The sequence below is a fragment of the Hemitrygon akajei genome, chromosome 2, assembly GCF_048418815.1.
Source record: "Hemitrygon akajei chromosome 2, sHemAka1.3, whole genome shotgun sequence".
In the NCBI taxonomy this organism is placed as follows: domain Eukaryota; kingdom Metazoa; phylum Chordata; class Chondrichthyes; order Myliobatiformes; family Dasyatidae; genus Hemitrygon; species Hemitrygon akajei.
Window position 1 is genome coordinate 190,609,705 of NC_133125.1, and position 12,871 is coordinate 190,622,575.

The 12,871-nt window shown below is 50.7% G+C and overlaps 1 protein-coding gene across 1 annotated transcript in view; it reads left to right on the forward strand.

The window, feature by feature from the left end:
* slc44a4 (solute carrier family 44 member 4) overlaps window positions 1-12,871 on the forward strand; it is a 147,436-nt gene that overhangs the window by 96,554 nt on the left and 38,011 nt on the right. The window contains exons 9-13 of the mRNA XM_073033819.1: window positions 293-376; window positions 4,410-4,522; window positions 6,626-6,748; window positions 7,264-7,363; window positions 9,701-9,793. Of these exons, the coding sequence (XP_072889920.1) occupies window positions 293-376; window positions 4,410-4,522; window positions 6,626-6,748; window positions 7,264-7,363; window positions 9,701-9,793 (513 nt within the window). The remainder of the gene's footprint in view (window positions 1-292; window positions 377-4,409; window positions 4,523-6,625; window positions 6,749-7,263; window positions 7,364-9,700; window positions 9,794-12,871) is intronic.

Consider the following 12,871-nt stretch of genomic DNA (forward strand, 5'->3'; position numbering starts at 1 on the left):
CATCTCTGTGATCCCTACCGGCCCCTACTCTGGCCTCTACACCCCTCTCTGTCTCTCTGATCCCTCTCCGACACCTATTCCTTTCCCCATTTGGCCTCTGCAACCTTCCCCATCTCTGTGACCCCTCTGGCCCCTCCTCCATTCCCCTTCTGTCCCTACACCCCTCCGTGACCACCTCCCTCCCTGACTGTGGTTCTCCTCACGACCTCCTGCCCAGGTCGGGAGAAATTGGCCAGTGATGGTGCCGTGGGTCCCTTTGCCTCATCTGATCTTCCACTGACTCCCGTTTCAGGAACCTCGTTCAGGGATTCAACTTCAAGCAGGTTGGGATGCGGATTTTCGAGGATTTTACAAAGTCCTGGCACTGGATTCTGATGTAAGTTCCCAGTCTGACTCCGGGCTCGGTCAGCGGTGGGAGGGGGGCACTAGTGACACGGACCCCGGTTCTCCGGGACAGGGCGACCCCCACCGTAACCCTACTGTGTTCTCCCACCACAGAGGAGACAAACACGGGGAGCAGTCAGACTTCCCCATCTCTGGGAGACTGTCCTGGTTGGTGAGGTTTCAGCCCTGCCTGACCCACAAATTTTACAAACAAACAGCCAAAGAAACGAATAAATAACAAAGAAACAGCACGCAACGGGTCCTTCCGTCCCAACGAGCTGCACCATTTCCTCAGCACAGGACAGTTTGGAATGACCAATTAACCTCCTAACCCCTGTGGACTGTGGCAGGAAACACTACATAAGCCAGATTATACACATCGATTGATTGTTTGTCCACAAAGTGATGCTGGGCACAGGAGAGTCAGTGCATAAAGTGATTGATAGGAAATGATAAAGTAGTGGAGGGGTGGGTGAGTGTCGATGCTTTTGGAAAGTAACTGGTTTTGGGTCTGGTGGTCCTGGTGTGGATGCTACGTAGCCTCCTCCCTGATGGGAGAGGGACAAGCAGTCCGTGAGCAGGGTGGGTGGGATCGGTCACGGTGATACTGGCTCTTTTCCAGCTGTTAAATCTCACTCTGAATACACACGTTTATTGAGACTTGGAAACACAGAGTGAAATGCTTTGTTTGAGTCAGTGCCCAACACTCTGCCCGAAGATGTGCAGGGGATGGCTGGCACCAACCTGGCACGTCCACTGCTCACTAACCTGATGGGAGAGGCCATGGGAGGAGATGACAGCGCCCGGAGGAAACCCACACAGTCACAGGGAGAACACACAAATTCGTTACAGAGACTGGTGATAAAGGAACCCCGATGGCAGGGGCTGAAAAGTACTATAGTAACCACTACGCTATCATGCTGCCACGCTCCCCAACCCCCCTTGGAGCAGACCGGCACAGTACCATAGTAACCACTACGCTATCGTGCTGCCACGCTCCCCAACCCCCCTTGGAGCAGACCGGCACAGTACCATAGTAACCACTACGCTATCATGCTGCCACGCTCCCCAACCCCCCTTGGAGCAGACCGGCACAGTACCATAGTAACCACTACGCTATCATGCTGCCATGCTCCCCAACCCCCCTTGGAGCAGACCGGCACAGTACCATAGTAACCACTACGCTATCGTGCTGCCACGCTCCCCAACCCCCCTTGGAGCAGACCGGCACAGTACCATAGTAACCACTACGCTATCATGCTGCCACGCTCCCCAACCCCCCTTGGAGCAGACCGGCACCCTCCAGTGTTAGACACACACTCAGATTGAGGTTTTTCTGTCACTTGTACATTGAAATGAGCAGGAAAATGCATCATTTGCCAATGTACCATGCCCACGATGTTCAGCAGTGAAATGCATCATTTGCCAATGTACCATGCCCACGATGTTCAGCAGGGAAATGCATCATTTGCCAACGTACCATGCCCACGATGTTCAGCAGTGAAATGCATCATTTGCCAACGTACCATGCCCACGATGTTCAGCAGGGAAATGCATCATTTGCCAACGTACCATGCCCACGATGTTCAGCAGTGAAATGCATCATTTGCCAACGTACCATGCCCACGATGTTCAGCAGGGAAATGCATCATTTGCCAACGTACCATGCCCACGATGTTCAGCAGTGAAATGCATCATTTGCCAATGTACCATGCCCACGATGTTCAGCAGGGAAATGCATCATTTGCCAATGTACCATGCCCACGATGTTCAGCAGTGAAATGCATCATTTGCCAATGTACCATGCCCACGATGTTCAGCAGGGAAATGCATCATTTGCCAATGTACCATGCCCACGATGTTCAGCAGTGAAATGCATCATTTGCCAATGTACCATGCCCACAATGTTCAGCAGTGAAATGCATCATTTGCCAATGTACCATGCCCACGATGTTCAGCAGTGAAATGCATCATTTGCCAATGTACCATGCCCACGATGTTCAGCAGTGAAATGCATCATTTGCCAATGTACCATGCCCACGATGTTCAGCAGGGAAATGCATCATTTGCCAATGTACCACGCGCACGATGTTCAGCAGGGAAATGCATCATTTGCCAATGTACCATGCCCACGATGTTCAGCAGGGAAATGCTTCATTTGCCAATGTACCATGCCCACGATGTTCAGCAGGGAAATGCATCATTTGCCAACGTACCATGCCCACGATGTTCAGCAGTGAAATGCATCATTTGCCAATGTACCATGCCCACGATGTTCAGCAGGGAAATGCATCATTTGCCAATGTACCATGCCCACGATGTTCAGCAGTGAAATGCATCATTTGCCAACGTACCATGCCCACGATGTTCAGCAGGGAAATGCTTCATTTGCCAATGTACCATGCCCACGATGTTCAGCAGGGAAATGCATCATTTGCCAACGTACCATGCCCACGATGTTCAGCAGTGAAATGCATCATTTGCCAATGTACCATGCCCACGATGTTCAGCAGGGAAATGCATCATTTGCCAATGTACCATGCCCACGATGTTCAGCAGTGAAATGCATCATTTGCCAACGTACCATGCCCACGATGTTCAGCAGTGAAATGCATCATTTGCCAATGTACCATGCCCACGATGTTCAGCAGTGAAATGCATCATTTGCCAACGTACCATGCCCACGATGTTCAGCAGGGAAATGCATCATTTGCCAATGTACCATGCCCACGATGTTCAGCAGTGAAATGCATCATTTGCCAATGTACCATGCCCACGATGTTCAGCAGGGAAATGCATCATTTGCCAACGTACCATGCCCACGATGTTCAGCAGTGAAATGCATCATTTGCCAACGTACCATGCCCACGATGTTCAGCAGTGAAATGCATCATTTGCCAACGTACCATGCCCACGATGTTCAGCAGTGAAATGCATCATTTGCATTAACAGCCTAGGTCCGTGCTGGGGACAGCACACAAGTGTTGCCACACTTCTGATGCCAACAGAGCAACAATGTTCAGCAGAGCAACACAGACACAACAGCAATGAAACAAAACAAGCTACAAAAGGACTCTGTAAATTTATTACCAAAGTACATATTCATCCCGATATGCAAGCCTGAGATTCAGTCAGTCAGTCCAAAAGAATCAATGAAGACCACACCCAATAGGACAGAAAACCAATGTGCAAAAGGCAACGAACTATCTAAATAAAAAATAAATGAATACGCAGCCACAAAGTTCATGCTCTTCACGACATACCCCAGTAATATGAATCCTGATCCTGAATAAATATCAAGAACGTGAGATGGCGAGTCCGTGAAAGTGAGTCCACAGGTTCTAGGAACGGTTCAGTGGTGGATTTAGTGAAGTTACCCCCTGTGACTCAAGAGCCCGATGGTTGAAGGGTAATAACTGTTCTCCGGGCGGCACAGTGGTGTGGTGGTTAGCACAATGTGACCCAAGGTGAATTCTGGTGGCGGCCTATAAGTAGATTGTAAGTTGTCCCATGATTAGGCTCAGATTGGGCATTTACTGGGTGGTGTGGCTTGAAGGGTCAGAAGGGCCTTTTCCAGCCTGTATCCCAATAAATAATAAATTAATCTGGAGGTGGGTTTCCTGAGGCTCCTGTACCTCCTGCCTGATGACAGCAGTGAGACGAGAGCACGGCCTGGGTGGTGGGTTTCCTGAGGCTCCTGTACCTCCTGACTGATGACAGCAGCGAGAAGAGAGCACGGCCTGGGTGGTGAGGGTCTCTGATGATGGACGCTGCTTTCCTACGGCAGCATTTCATGTCGATGTGCTCAGTGGTTGGGAGGGCTCTCGCTGTGATGTACTGGGCCGAATCCACTACCTTTTGTAAGATTTCTGTTCTAGGGCTTTGGTGTTTCCGTACCAGGCTGTGAGGCAAACCAGTCACTATTACCTGTGTTGGAAGCTGGCTGGGGTGGGGGGTGGTGTGGAGGAAGCTTTGCAATGCATTGTGCCGTTAACTTTGCCCCTTCTCTCCCGCTCCTCCCGAAGAGGCCTGGTCATTGCCATGCTCGTCAGTCTTCTTTTCCTGCTGCTCCTGAGGTTCATCGCCGGCATTCTCATCTGGGTCCTCATCTTCGGCCTGATCGGGGTCATCGCCTACGGTGCGTGTGACGGTGCCGCTGGCTGCCCTCCGCTCTCTGTGTGGGGAAGGGAACTGCGGCGAATTGCCGGGCTCTCTCGATGTGGGAAAGGGACACCGTGGGCTGAACGGCCTGAGTCCACCGTAAACACAAGAGATTCTGCAGATGTTGCTTTTAAAGCTCTCCATGATCTGGGAACGGAGTAGGTCACAGAATCCTTTTCGATTTCAAATCCTGCTCGAGCTCTCAGGTCTTCTTCCGCTGGTCTCTCGACTTAAACAATCTCCCTCAGATAGGTGGCAGCTCAGCTTTTATGGTCTACACTCCTAAACTGTGAAATTCGATAAGGGATACAGACTCAGTTGACGTTTATAAACACCAGCTCAAAACCTGTTTATCTAACCTTGCTTTTAATTAACATCTTTTTTGTCTTTTATTTTTACGTTTATTTTTATTTTGTTGAGTTGAGAGTTAAGGGGCAAAAGTTTAGGGGTACCACGAAGGGGAACTTCTTTACTCAGAGAGTGGTAGCTGTGTGGAACGAGCTTCCAGTAGAAGTGGTAGAGGCAGGTTCGATTTTGTCATTTAAAAGAAAAATCGGATAGGTGTATGGACAGGAAAGGAATGGAGGGTTATGGGCTGAGTGCAGGTCGGTGGGACTAGGTGAGAGTAAGCGTTCGGCACGGTCTAGAAGAGCTGGGATGGCCTCTTTCCATGCTGAAAAATATATGAAAAATATGCAAATATGGTTATTTGCATGTTTGCACTTTAACCCCATTGTAAAGCAGTGTGAACTACATTGTCTGCATGAAAACTGCTCTGTAAATAAGATATTATTATTTCATTTCTTTTTTCTCAGCTCAAGCTGGTAAATCTGGGTTACGGGCATAGCCAAGCACACTTATTTGTCAGCTTTGGGACAATTCGAGAGGTGTTTAGCATTGTGCTGTTCTGGGACAGATATTGCTGTGTAGCTCTCATTGTTTGTTGCTATGGTGTAGTGACTTGGGGACGGCATCAGCTGTAGATATTACAATCGGGATAATGTATACCCTGTCAATGTTCCATACTCTTTCAACTTCCTCTTTTCATTCAGCCTATTTCTGGTGTTTTTCTCTTACTGATTCCTGTAGGCTGTATGTTATTATTTTGCAGAGTCTCTCTGCAATACGGAACGTTTCAGCACAGTAGAGACCCTTTGGCACACAATATTAACTGACCTTTTAAACTACTTCAGATCAATCAAATTCTTCCCTCCTACATAGCCCTCTATTTCTCCCTGTCTTAAGAGTCTCTTAAATGTCTGTAAGGTCTCTGCCTCTGCAGAGGACATTCACACTCCCCTCTCTCTGTCTCGGACATCCTCCCCACACTTCCCTTCAATCAGTTTACAATTAAGCCCACTCTCATTAGTCATGGCTGCCCTGGGGAGAAGTCTCTGGATGCACGTCAGAGGTGTGGAATGAACCGGCAGCGGAAGTGGTCGGTTGTAACATTTGGACGGGTGTGTGTGGGAGGGGCTGGGTGCAGGTAGATGGGACAAGGCTGAAGACCAGGCTAGCATGGACTGGATGGGCCAAAGGCCCTGTTTCTGTGCTGTCTGAACCCCGAAATACATCGTCGCCAGTTGCATAATTCCAGACTCTGACATTCATCGAACCAAACAGTGAAATGCATCTTTTGCATTAGCAATCATCACAACCGAAGAATGTGCTGGGAGCACCCACAAGAGTCACCACACATCCCAGCCCCCAACGTAGCATATCTACAATGTTCAGCAGAACAACACAAACACCAATAACCACAGGAAAAGAAAACAAAAACGAGTCCTGTCGAAGGGTCTTGGTCTGAAGTGTCGACCGTACTCTTTTCCATAGCTACTGCCTGGCTGGCTGAGTCCCTCCAGCATTTTGTGTGTGTCGCTCTGGATTTCTGGTATCTGCAGAATCTCTTGTGTTTACAAAAGAGACATCTTCCACCAGGATGCTCCGTGGGGGAGTCAGTGTGGATCTAGGCTGCGGTTGGTGTTGGAGAGGGGGGATTTCTGCTGGGATGAGCGGGTACAGGGTAGGGGGGAGAGTTGCAGCTTCACCACTATCCATCCATCCATTCTCCTTTCTCCAGGAATCTGGCACTGCTACTGGGAGTACGACACCCTCAACAAACGGGGTGCCAGCATCCATGATGTCGGCATCACCACCAACTTCGTTGTGTATGGGCAGGTGAAAGAGACCTGGCTGGCCGTCTGTGAGTGTCTGACAAACAGGGAGCCAGGGAGGCGGGGAAGGAGGGGGGGGGGGGGGGGAACAGCGGGATGAGTGCTGGGATTCCTTGGAGATCCCGGGATATTACAAAACCTTTCGGCCCACCGAGTCTGCTCTGCCCTTCCATCATTATCCCTCTCAACCCCATTCTCCTGCCTTCTCCCTGTCAGCTTTGATGTTCTCACTAATCAAGAACCTATCGACTTCTGCTTTAAATATCGGCAAAGGCTTAGCTTCCACGTGTCCCACAGTGTACTACCCCTCCCTAACCCGTATATCTTTTGGACTGTGGGAGGAAACCGGATCACTCGGAGGAAACCCATGTGCTCTCAAGCAGAGTGTATGAGCTCCTTACAACCAGTGTTGTTAGCGTTAGTGTTGGCTTAACCCTGCCGCCCTCTCCCCACGGTTTCTCTGGACCTGTTCTCCTGGGGGAGCAGACCACCGGGGGAGGGGAGGGGTAGTGATCTTCCTGATGCCAGGACCTTCCCGTTGCAGTGATCATCCTGGCCGTCCTGGAGGCCATCATCATCCTGTTGCTCATCTTCCTGAGGAAACGCATCCTGATCGGAATCGCACTCATCAAGGAGGCCAGCAGGTGGGTGGGAGCGGCCGGCGCTGCGCGTGAACGCTCCGGGAGACCCCGCCGACTGGCGTGACCGTGAGACCACAAGGCATAGGAGCAGAATTAGGCCATTCAGCCCATCGCGCCTGCTCTGCCATTCCGTCATGGCTGATCGCAGATCCGACTCAACCCCACACACCCGCCTTCTCGCCATATCCTTTGATGCCCTGACCGATCAGGAAACCAACTTTAGCCTTAAATATACCCACGGACTTGGCCTCTACCACAAGTCCTCTTCCGGTGGGTGTAGAGTGAGTATCGAGTAAACTGTGATGGTGAGGGGCAACCACTATTCCCCACTAAATCAACCTCAAAATTTTCCATCTCCGGAGATTCTGCAGATGCTGGGAATCCAGAGCAACACACGTGTAAAATACTGGAGGAACTCAGCAGGTCAGACAGAAACTATGTAGTAGGCAGCCATCGATCCCACGGGTTTGCACCTCTGGTGCGCTGTGTCCTCTCCTGGGACAAGCCTGGGTGGAAGGATTTGAAGAACTGGCTGTTGCCCGTGCAGCGGGTTCCCCCTCTCCACATCACTGATGTAGTCCAAGGGAAGGGCAAGCACCGATACAGCTTGGCACCAGTGTCGTCACAGGGGTTGCCAGAGTGAAGTTGTAAACAACATCAAACTGCCTCAGGGACCCCGGCTCCGGATTTCTTCCTCGGGGTTTACTCCCAAAGCCTTTCCCATGGGTGGGTATGGCCACAAGGCAGCGGATGGAGGTTTAAAATCAGAGTTTTCATTCTCCTAGGCGGCTGCAGTCCGAGGCTGATGAGTCCCACCCGCCCAAAGCAACTGGTTTTGAGGCACCAGTGGTCCGCCTTTGCCCCTTCTCTTGTCAGTAGAAACAGATCCGCCGGGCCTAGTAGCTAGGCCGCACATGAAGGCCAAGAGTTGGGCTTGTCAGAGGCTGTTAAGAGTCGCACACCTTTCGGAGCTTTTTATAGGTGGTAGGAGCTTATCCCCACTATCACCCCGGCTATGACAACCTTAGGAACAGACAGAAACAGTGGAGGGGAATAAACAGTCAACGTTGGGCTGAGACTGGAAAGGAAGAGAGAAGTTGCCAGAAGAAGAAGGTGGGTTGTGGGGGAGAGCCTGACAGGTGATAGGTGAGGTGGTGTGAGGGGGAAGGAGAGAGGGTGGAAGAAGCTGGGAGGTGATAGGTGGAGGGAGGTAAAGGGCTAGAGAAGAAGGTGGGTTGTGGGGGAGAGCCTGACAGGTGATAGGTGAGGTGGTTTGAGGGGGAAGGAGAGAGGGTGGAAGAAGCTGGGAGGTGATAGGTGGAGGGAGGTAAAGGGCTAGAGAAGAAGGAATCTGATTGGGAGAAGAGAGTGGACCATAGGAGAAAGGGAAGGAGGAGGGGAACAAGAGGAAGGCGATGGGCAGCTGAGGAGAAGGGAAGGGGTGAGGGGGAACCAGAATGAGAAATGCAATAAGAGAAAAGGGAGGAGGAGAATTTACGGAAAGCTGGACGGATTGATGTTCATGTCATCAGGTTGGAGGCTGCCCGGTGGAATAGGGGAGTGGTCTCATTGGAGCAGTAGAGGAGGCGAAGGACTGACATGTCACAATGGGAATGGGAATGGGGAGTAGAATTGCAATGGGTGGCCACTGGGAGATCCAACCTTTAGTGCTGGACAGAGCCAAAGTGTACAATGAAGCAGTCCCTCAATCTACCTCGGGTCCCAGCGGTGTAGAGAAAGTCGCACCGGGACCCTGACAGATTCACGGGTGAAGTGTCCCTCACCTGGAAGGACTGCTTGGGGCCCTAAATGGTAGTGAGGGAGGAGGTGTAGGGGCGAGTGTAGCACTTGTTCTACTTGCAAAGATGTGCGAAGAGGGAGATCAGTGAGGACCTTTGAGTGGACAAGGGAGTCACGTAGGGAGCAATCCCTGCAGAGAGCTGAAAGTTAGAGAAGAGCAGTGGGATCCTGTTGGACACAGCGGAAGTTACGGAGAATTATACTCCCTTCCCCCTCACCTGGTCTCACCTATCACCTGCCAGCTTGTACTCCTTCCACTCCCCATTTTATTTTGGATCCTGGCCCTTCCCTTCCAGTTCTGATGAAGGGTCTTGGCCCAAACATCAGCTATTTATTCCCCTCCATAGATTCTCCCTGAGCTGCTCCAGCCTTTGGTTGGAATGATCTTCCTGTGCGGTTTTCACCCTGCAGTGCCAGAGGTGGACACGTACGGAAGGACTTCCCTGGCCACGCTGCCTGAGGTCCCTACAGAACTGCCCCCCACGATCGTTGCATGCTTCTTTGCCACTGTTGGTTGTGACCGGCTGTTTCTCTCTCCAGGGCGGTGGGGCACATCATGTCTTCGCTGGCCTATCCCCTGGTTACGTTCATCCTCCTGGTGATATGTGTGGCCTACTGGGGAATGACTGCGTTGTATCCTTTACCAGCCCTGGCTCCACTGCATTGCCGATGAGGCCAAGTTTTTCCTTGTGCGGAGCAGATTAGGCCATTCAGCCCATTGGGTCTGCTCTGTTCATCATGGCTGATTTATTATCCCTCTCAACTCCGTTCTCCTGCTTTCTCTCCATATCCTTTGGTAACCTTTCTAATCAAGAACAAATCAATCTCCGCTTTCAATATACTCAATGACTTGGCATCCACAGCCAACTGTGGCAATGAAATTCCTCCTCAGTTCTGTTCTAGATGAACGTCCCTCTATTCTCAGGCTGTGCCCTCTGGACCTAGACTCCCCACTATTGCAAATATCCTCTCCACATCCACTCTATCTAGGCCTTTCAATATTAGATCCATTTCTAGAGAAGTCCTGCCTCCCATGTTTCCCCTGGACAAACACGGGCCCGGAAGTCACCATTTCCCTTCACAGGATGTCAGGTCACTGGAAACGCAGCTTCGAGTGAGCTGTCTTCTTCAGTCCTTCTAGTGAAGAGCCTCCAGCAGTGGATATCTTGAATCTTGTGTGTGGGGTGTCACTCCCCACCCTCTGGCCTGTGTTTCTGTGGCTGGTCCCGATGAGTCTCTGATAAGCGGTGAAGCCCGGGATACTGACGGGGGAGTTTGGCGACAGTCATGCCATTGAATATCAAGGATAGGTCACTAAATCCTACTTAACACAGAACAGTACAGGCCCTTCGGCCCACAGTGTAGTGTCATCTTTTTAACCTTCTCGACCTTCAAGTGAACCCTTCCCTCCATTTTTCTATCATCCATGCACCCAAGCGTTTCTTAAATGTCTCTCATTGTCAGCCTCTCCTACCACCATCACTGGCAGGGTGTTCCATGCACCTGTAACCCCCTGGGTCGCCTCAGGCTCACTCAGCTCGTTCTCGTCTAGGGGGAGCAGCCTTCGGCCCCGCCAAACTGGGTAATCAGCTTGTGTGGATGCTGTGTGATGTCCCCGCCTCGCCTCCTACTTTTAATAAACAGAGAAGCCATTTTGATTAACATACGCAGTAACAAAGAAAAAGAAGAAACCCCTCTTTACACTCTCCCCCCATCAAATAAAAGTCATGTCCTCATGACTATTAAATAACTCACCACCTTTCCTGCCAACACACCCTAACCCAAGCACAAACAGTGACATCTCCTCCCAACACAGTAAACCTCACACCCTGTTCCTCAGGCGCTACATAGGCCAATCGCTGGGAACGTGCTCCCCCAGAAACCCCAAGCCGTTCCCCCACTGGGCCTCCTCTAAGTTTCCCGACAGCTCTCGGATCAACTGAACAACTGAGGGAGGAGTTGATCCCCTTGACAGATCCCCCTGGCACTGCAAGCAATTTATCTGCTCCCCTAACCAAAAGGGATACCCTAAAGCCCCCTCAGCTGCGGCATTTGACTTCCAGTCGAATCAAACGCATTTTCCCACACTTTCCCAGAACTGGCAGCTGTCACTTCGAGGTAATTGCACCAGACAGTTCTAACAACGCTACCAGCCCGCCTACTCAAGCTTTCAACCAATCCCTGTCGCTCTCCCTCAGCCAAGCACTGCCACTCACCCAACAACTGAGAGGTCCGCTCCACCCCTTTAGGGCTGGACATTATTCCAACAACCGGGCGGAGCCCACCATAGCTGGAACATACCCACCAGTCCTTCCCCACTCCCTTAACAGCATGGACAGTCCATGGCCCCACCACCTTTTCGTCAACGCTAGTCGGAACTCGAACAACGCCCTCCGGGGCAACAACAGCCACCCCACCCAACACACATGCAGAGATAAACAGCAATCGCACACCCGCAAAGGCACACCAGCTCTTTGCCGCAGACATAATTTAAAGAGGGCGATCACACAGCTTCCACAGAAATCAATAAATCAATCCCGGACGAGCCCCCACAATGTAACCCCATGGGTCACCTCAGGCTCGCTCAGCTCGTTCTCGTCTAGGGGAGCAGCCTTCGGCCCCACCAAACTGGGTAATCAGCTTGTGTGGATACTGTGTGATGTCCCCGCCTCGCCAAAGAACAAACAGTACACCATATGCGATTAAATGATTACAGTTTATAAAGATTACTATAACTGATTAATAACGATACAGTATACATGAAGGAAAAACAATAAAGAAAAGGCACCAAACTTATCAAAGTCCAAACCACTTCATGCACAACCGTTGGAGCTCAATTACTGAAGTCTTCTGGCCACCATTCGATCCCCTCCGAACTCCTCGACTCGCAGCTTAGGACCACCCGAAGTGGTCAACCAAGCACATCTATCTTCGTCTCCTCTCCTCGGGTTACCTCCTGGCCTCGGACCCCCGCTTGGGGTCCGTTCTTCGCCCAGTTTACAGCATCGCGTCCTCTCTCTCTCACCCCCTCGCGCCGATCTCCCCAAAATGCCTGCCAACAATAGCTTACAGACTCAGAAGAAAGAACAACATTAATCCCAGTTGGTTTACATAGGAATACAATTCTCGTTATCAGTAAATTTTAACCCAAACAAGCTTCCAACACTCTCTCGCAACAAAGAAGCATTCCTACTTTAAACAAACAGAAGCCATTTTGATTAACATACGCAGTAACAAAGAAAAAGAAGAAACCCCCCTTTACACACCTATAACCCTCTGTGTAAACTTTATACATCTGACATCCCCCTCCCCATACTTTCCTCCAATCACCTTAATTATGGCCCCTTGTATTAGCCATTTCTGCCCTGGGGAAAAAGTCTCTGATTATCTATTTGATCAATTTTACACTTTTATCCAGTTACCTCTCACTCTCCATATTCTCTAATCCAGGTGGCATCCTGGTAAATCTCCTCTGCACTCTCTCTAATCCAGGCAGCATCCTGGTAAATCTCCTCTGCACCCTCTCTAATCCAGGCAGCATCCTGGTGAATCTCCACTGCACTCTCTCTAATCCAGGCAGCATCCTGGTAAATCTCCTCTGCACTCTCTCTAATCCAGGCAGCATCCTGGTAAATCTCCTCTGCACCCTCTCTAATCCAGGCAGCATCCTGGTAAATCTCCTCTGCACCCTCTCTAATCCAGGCAGCATCC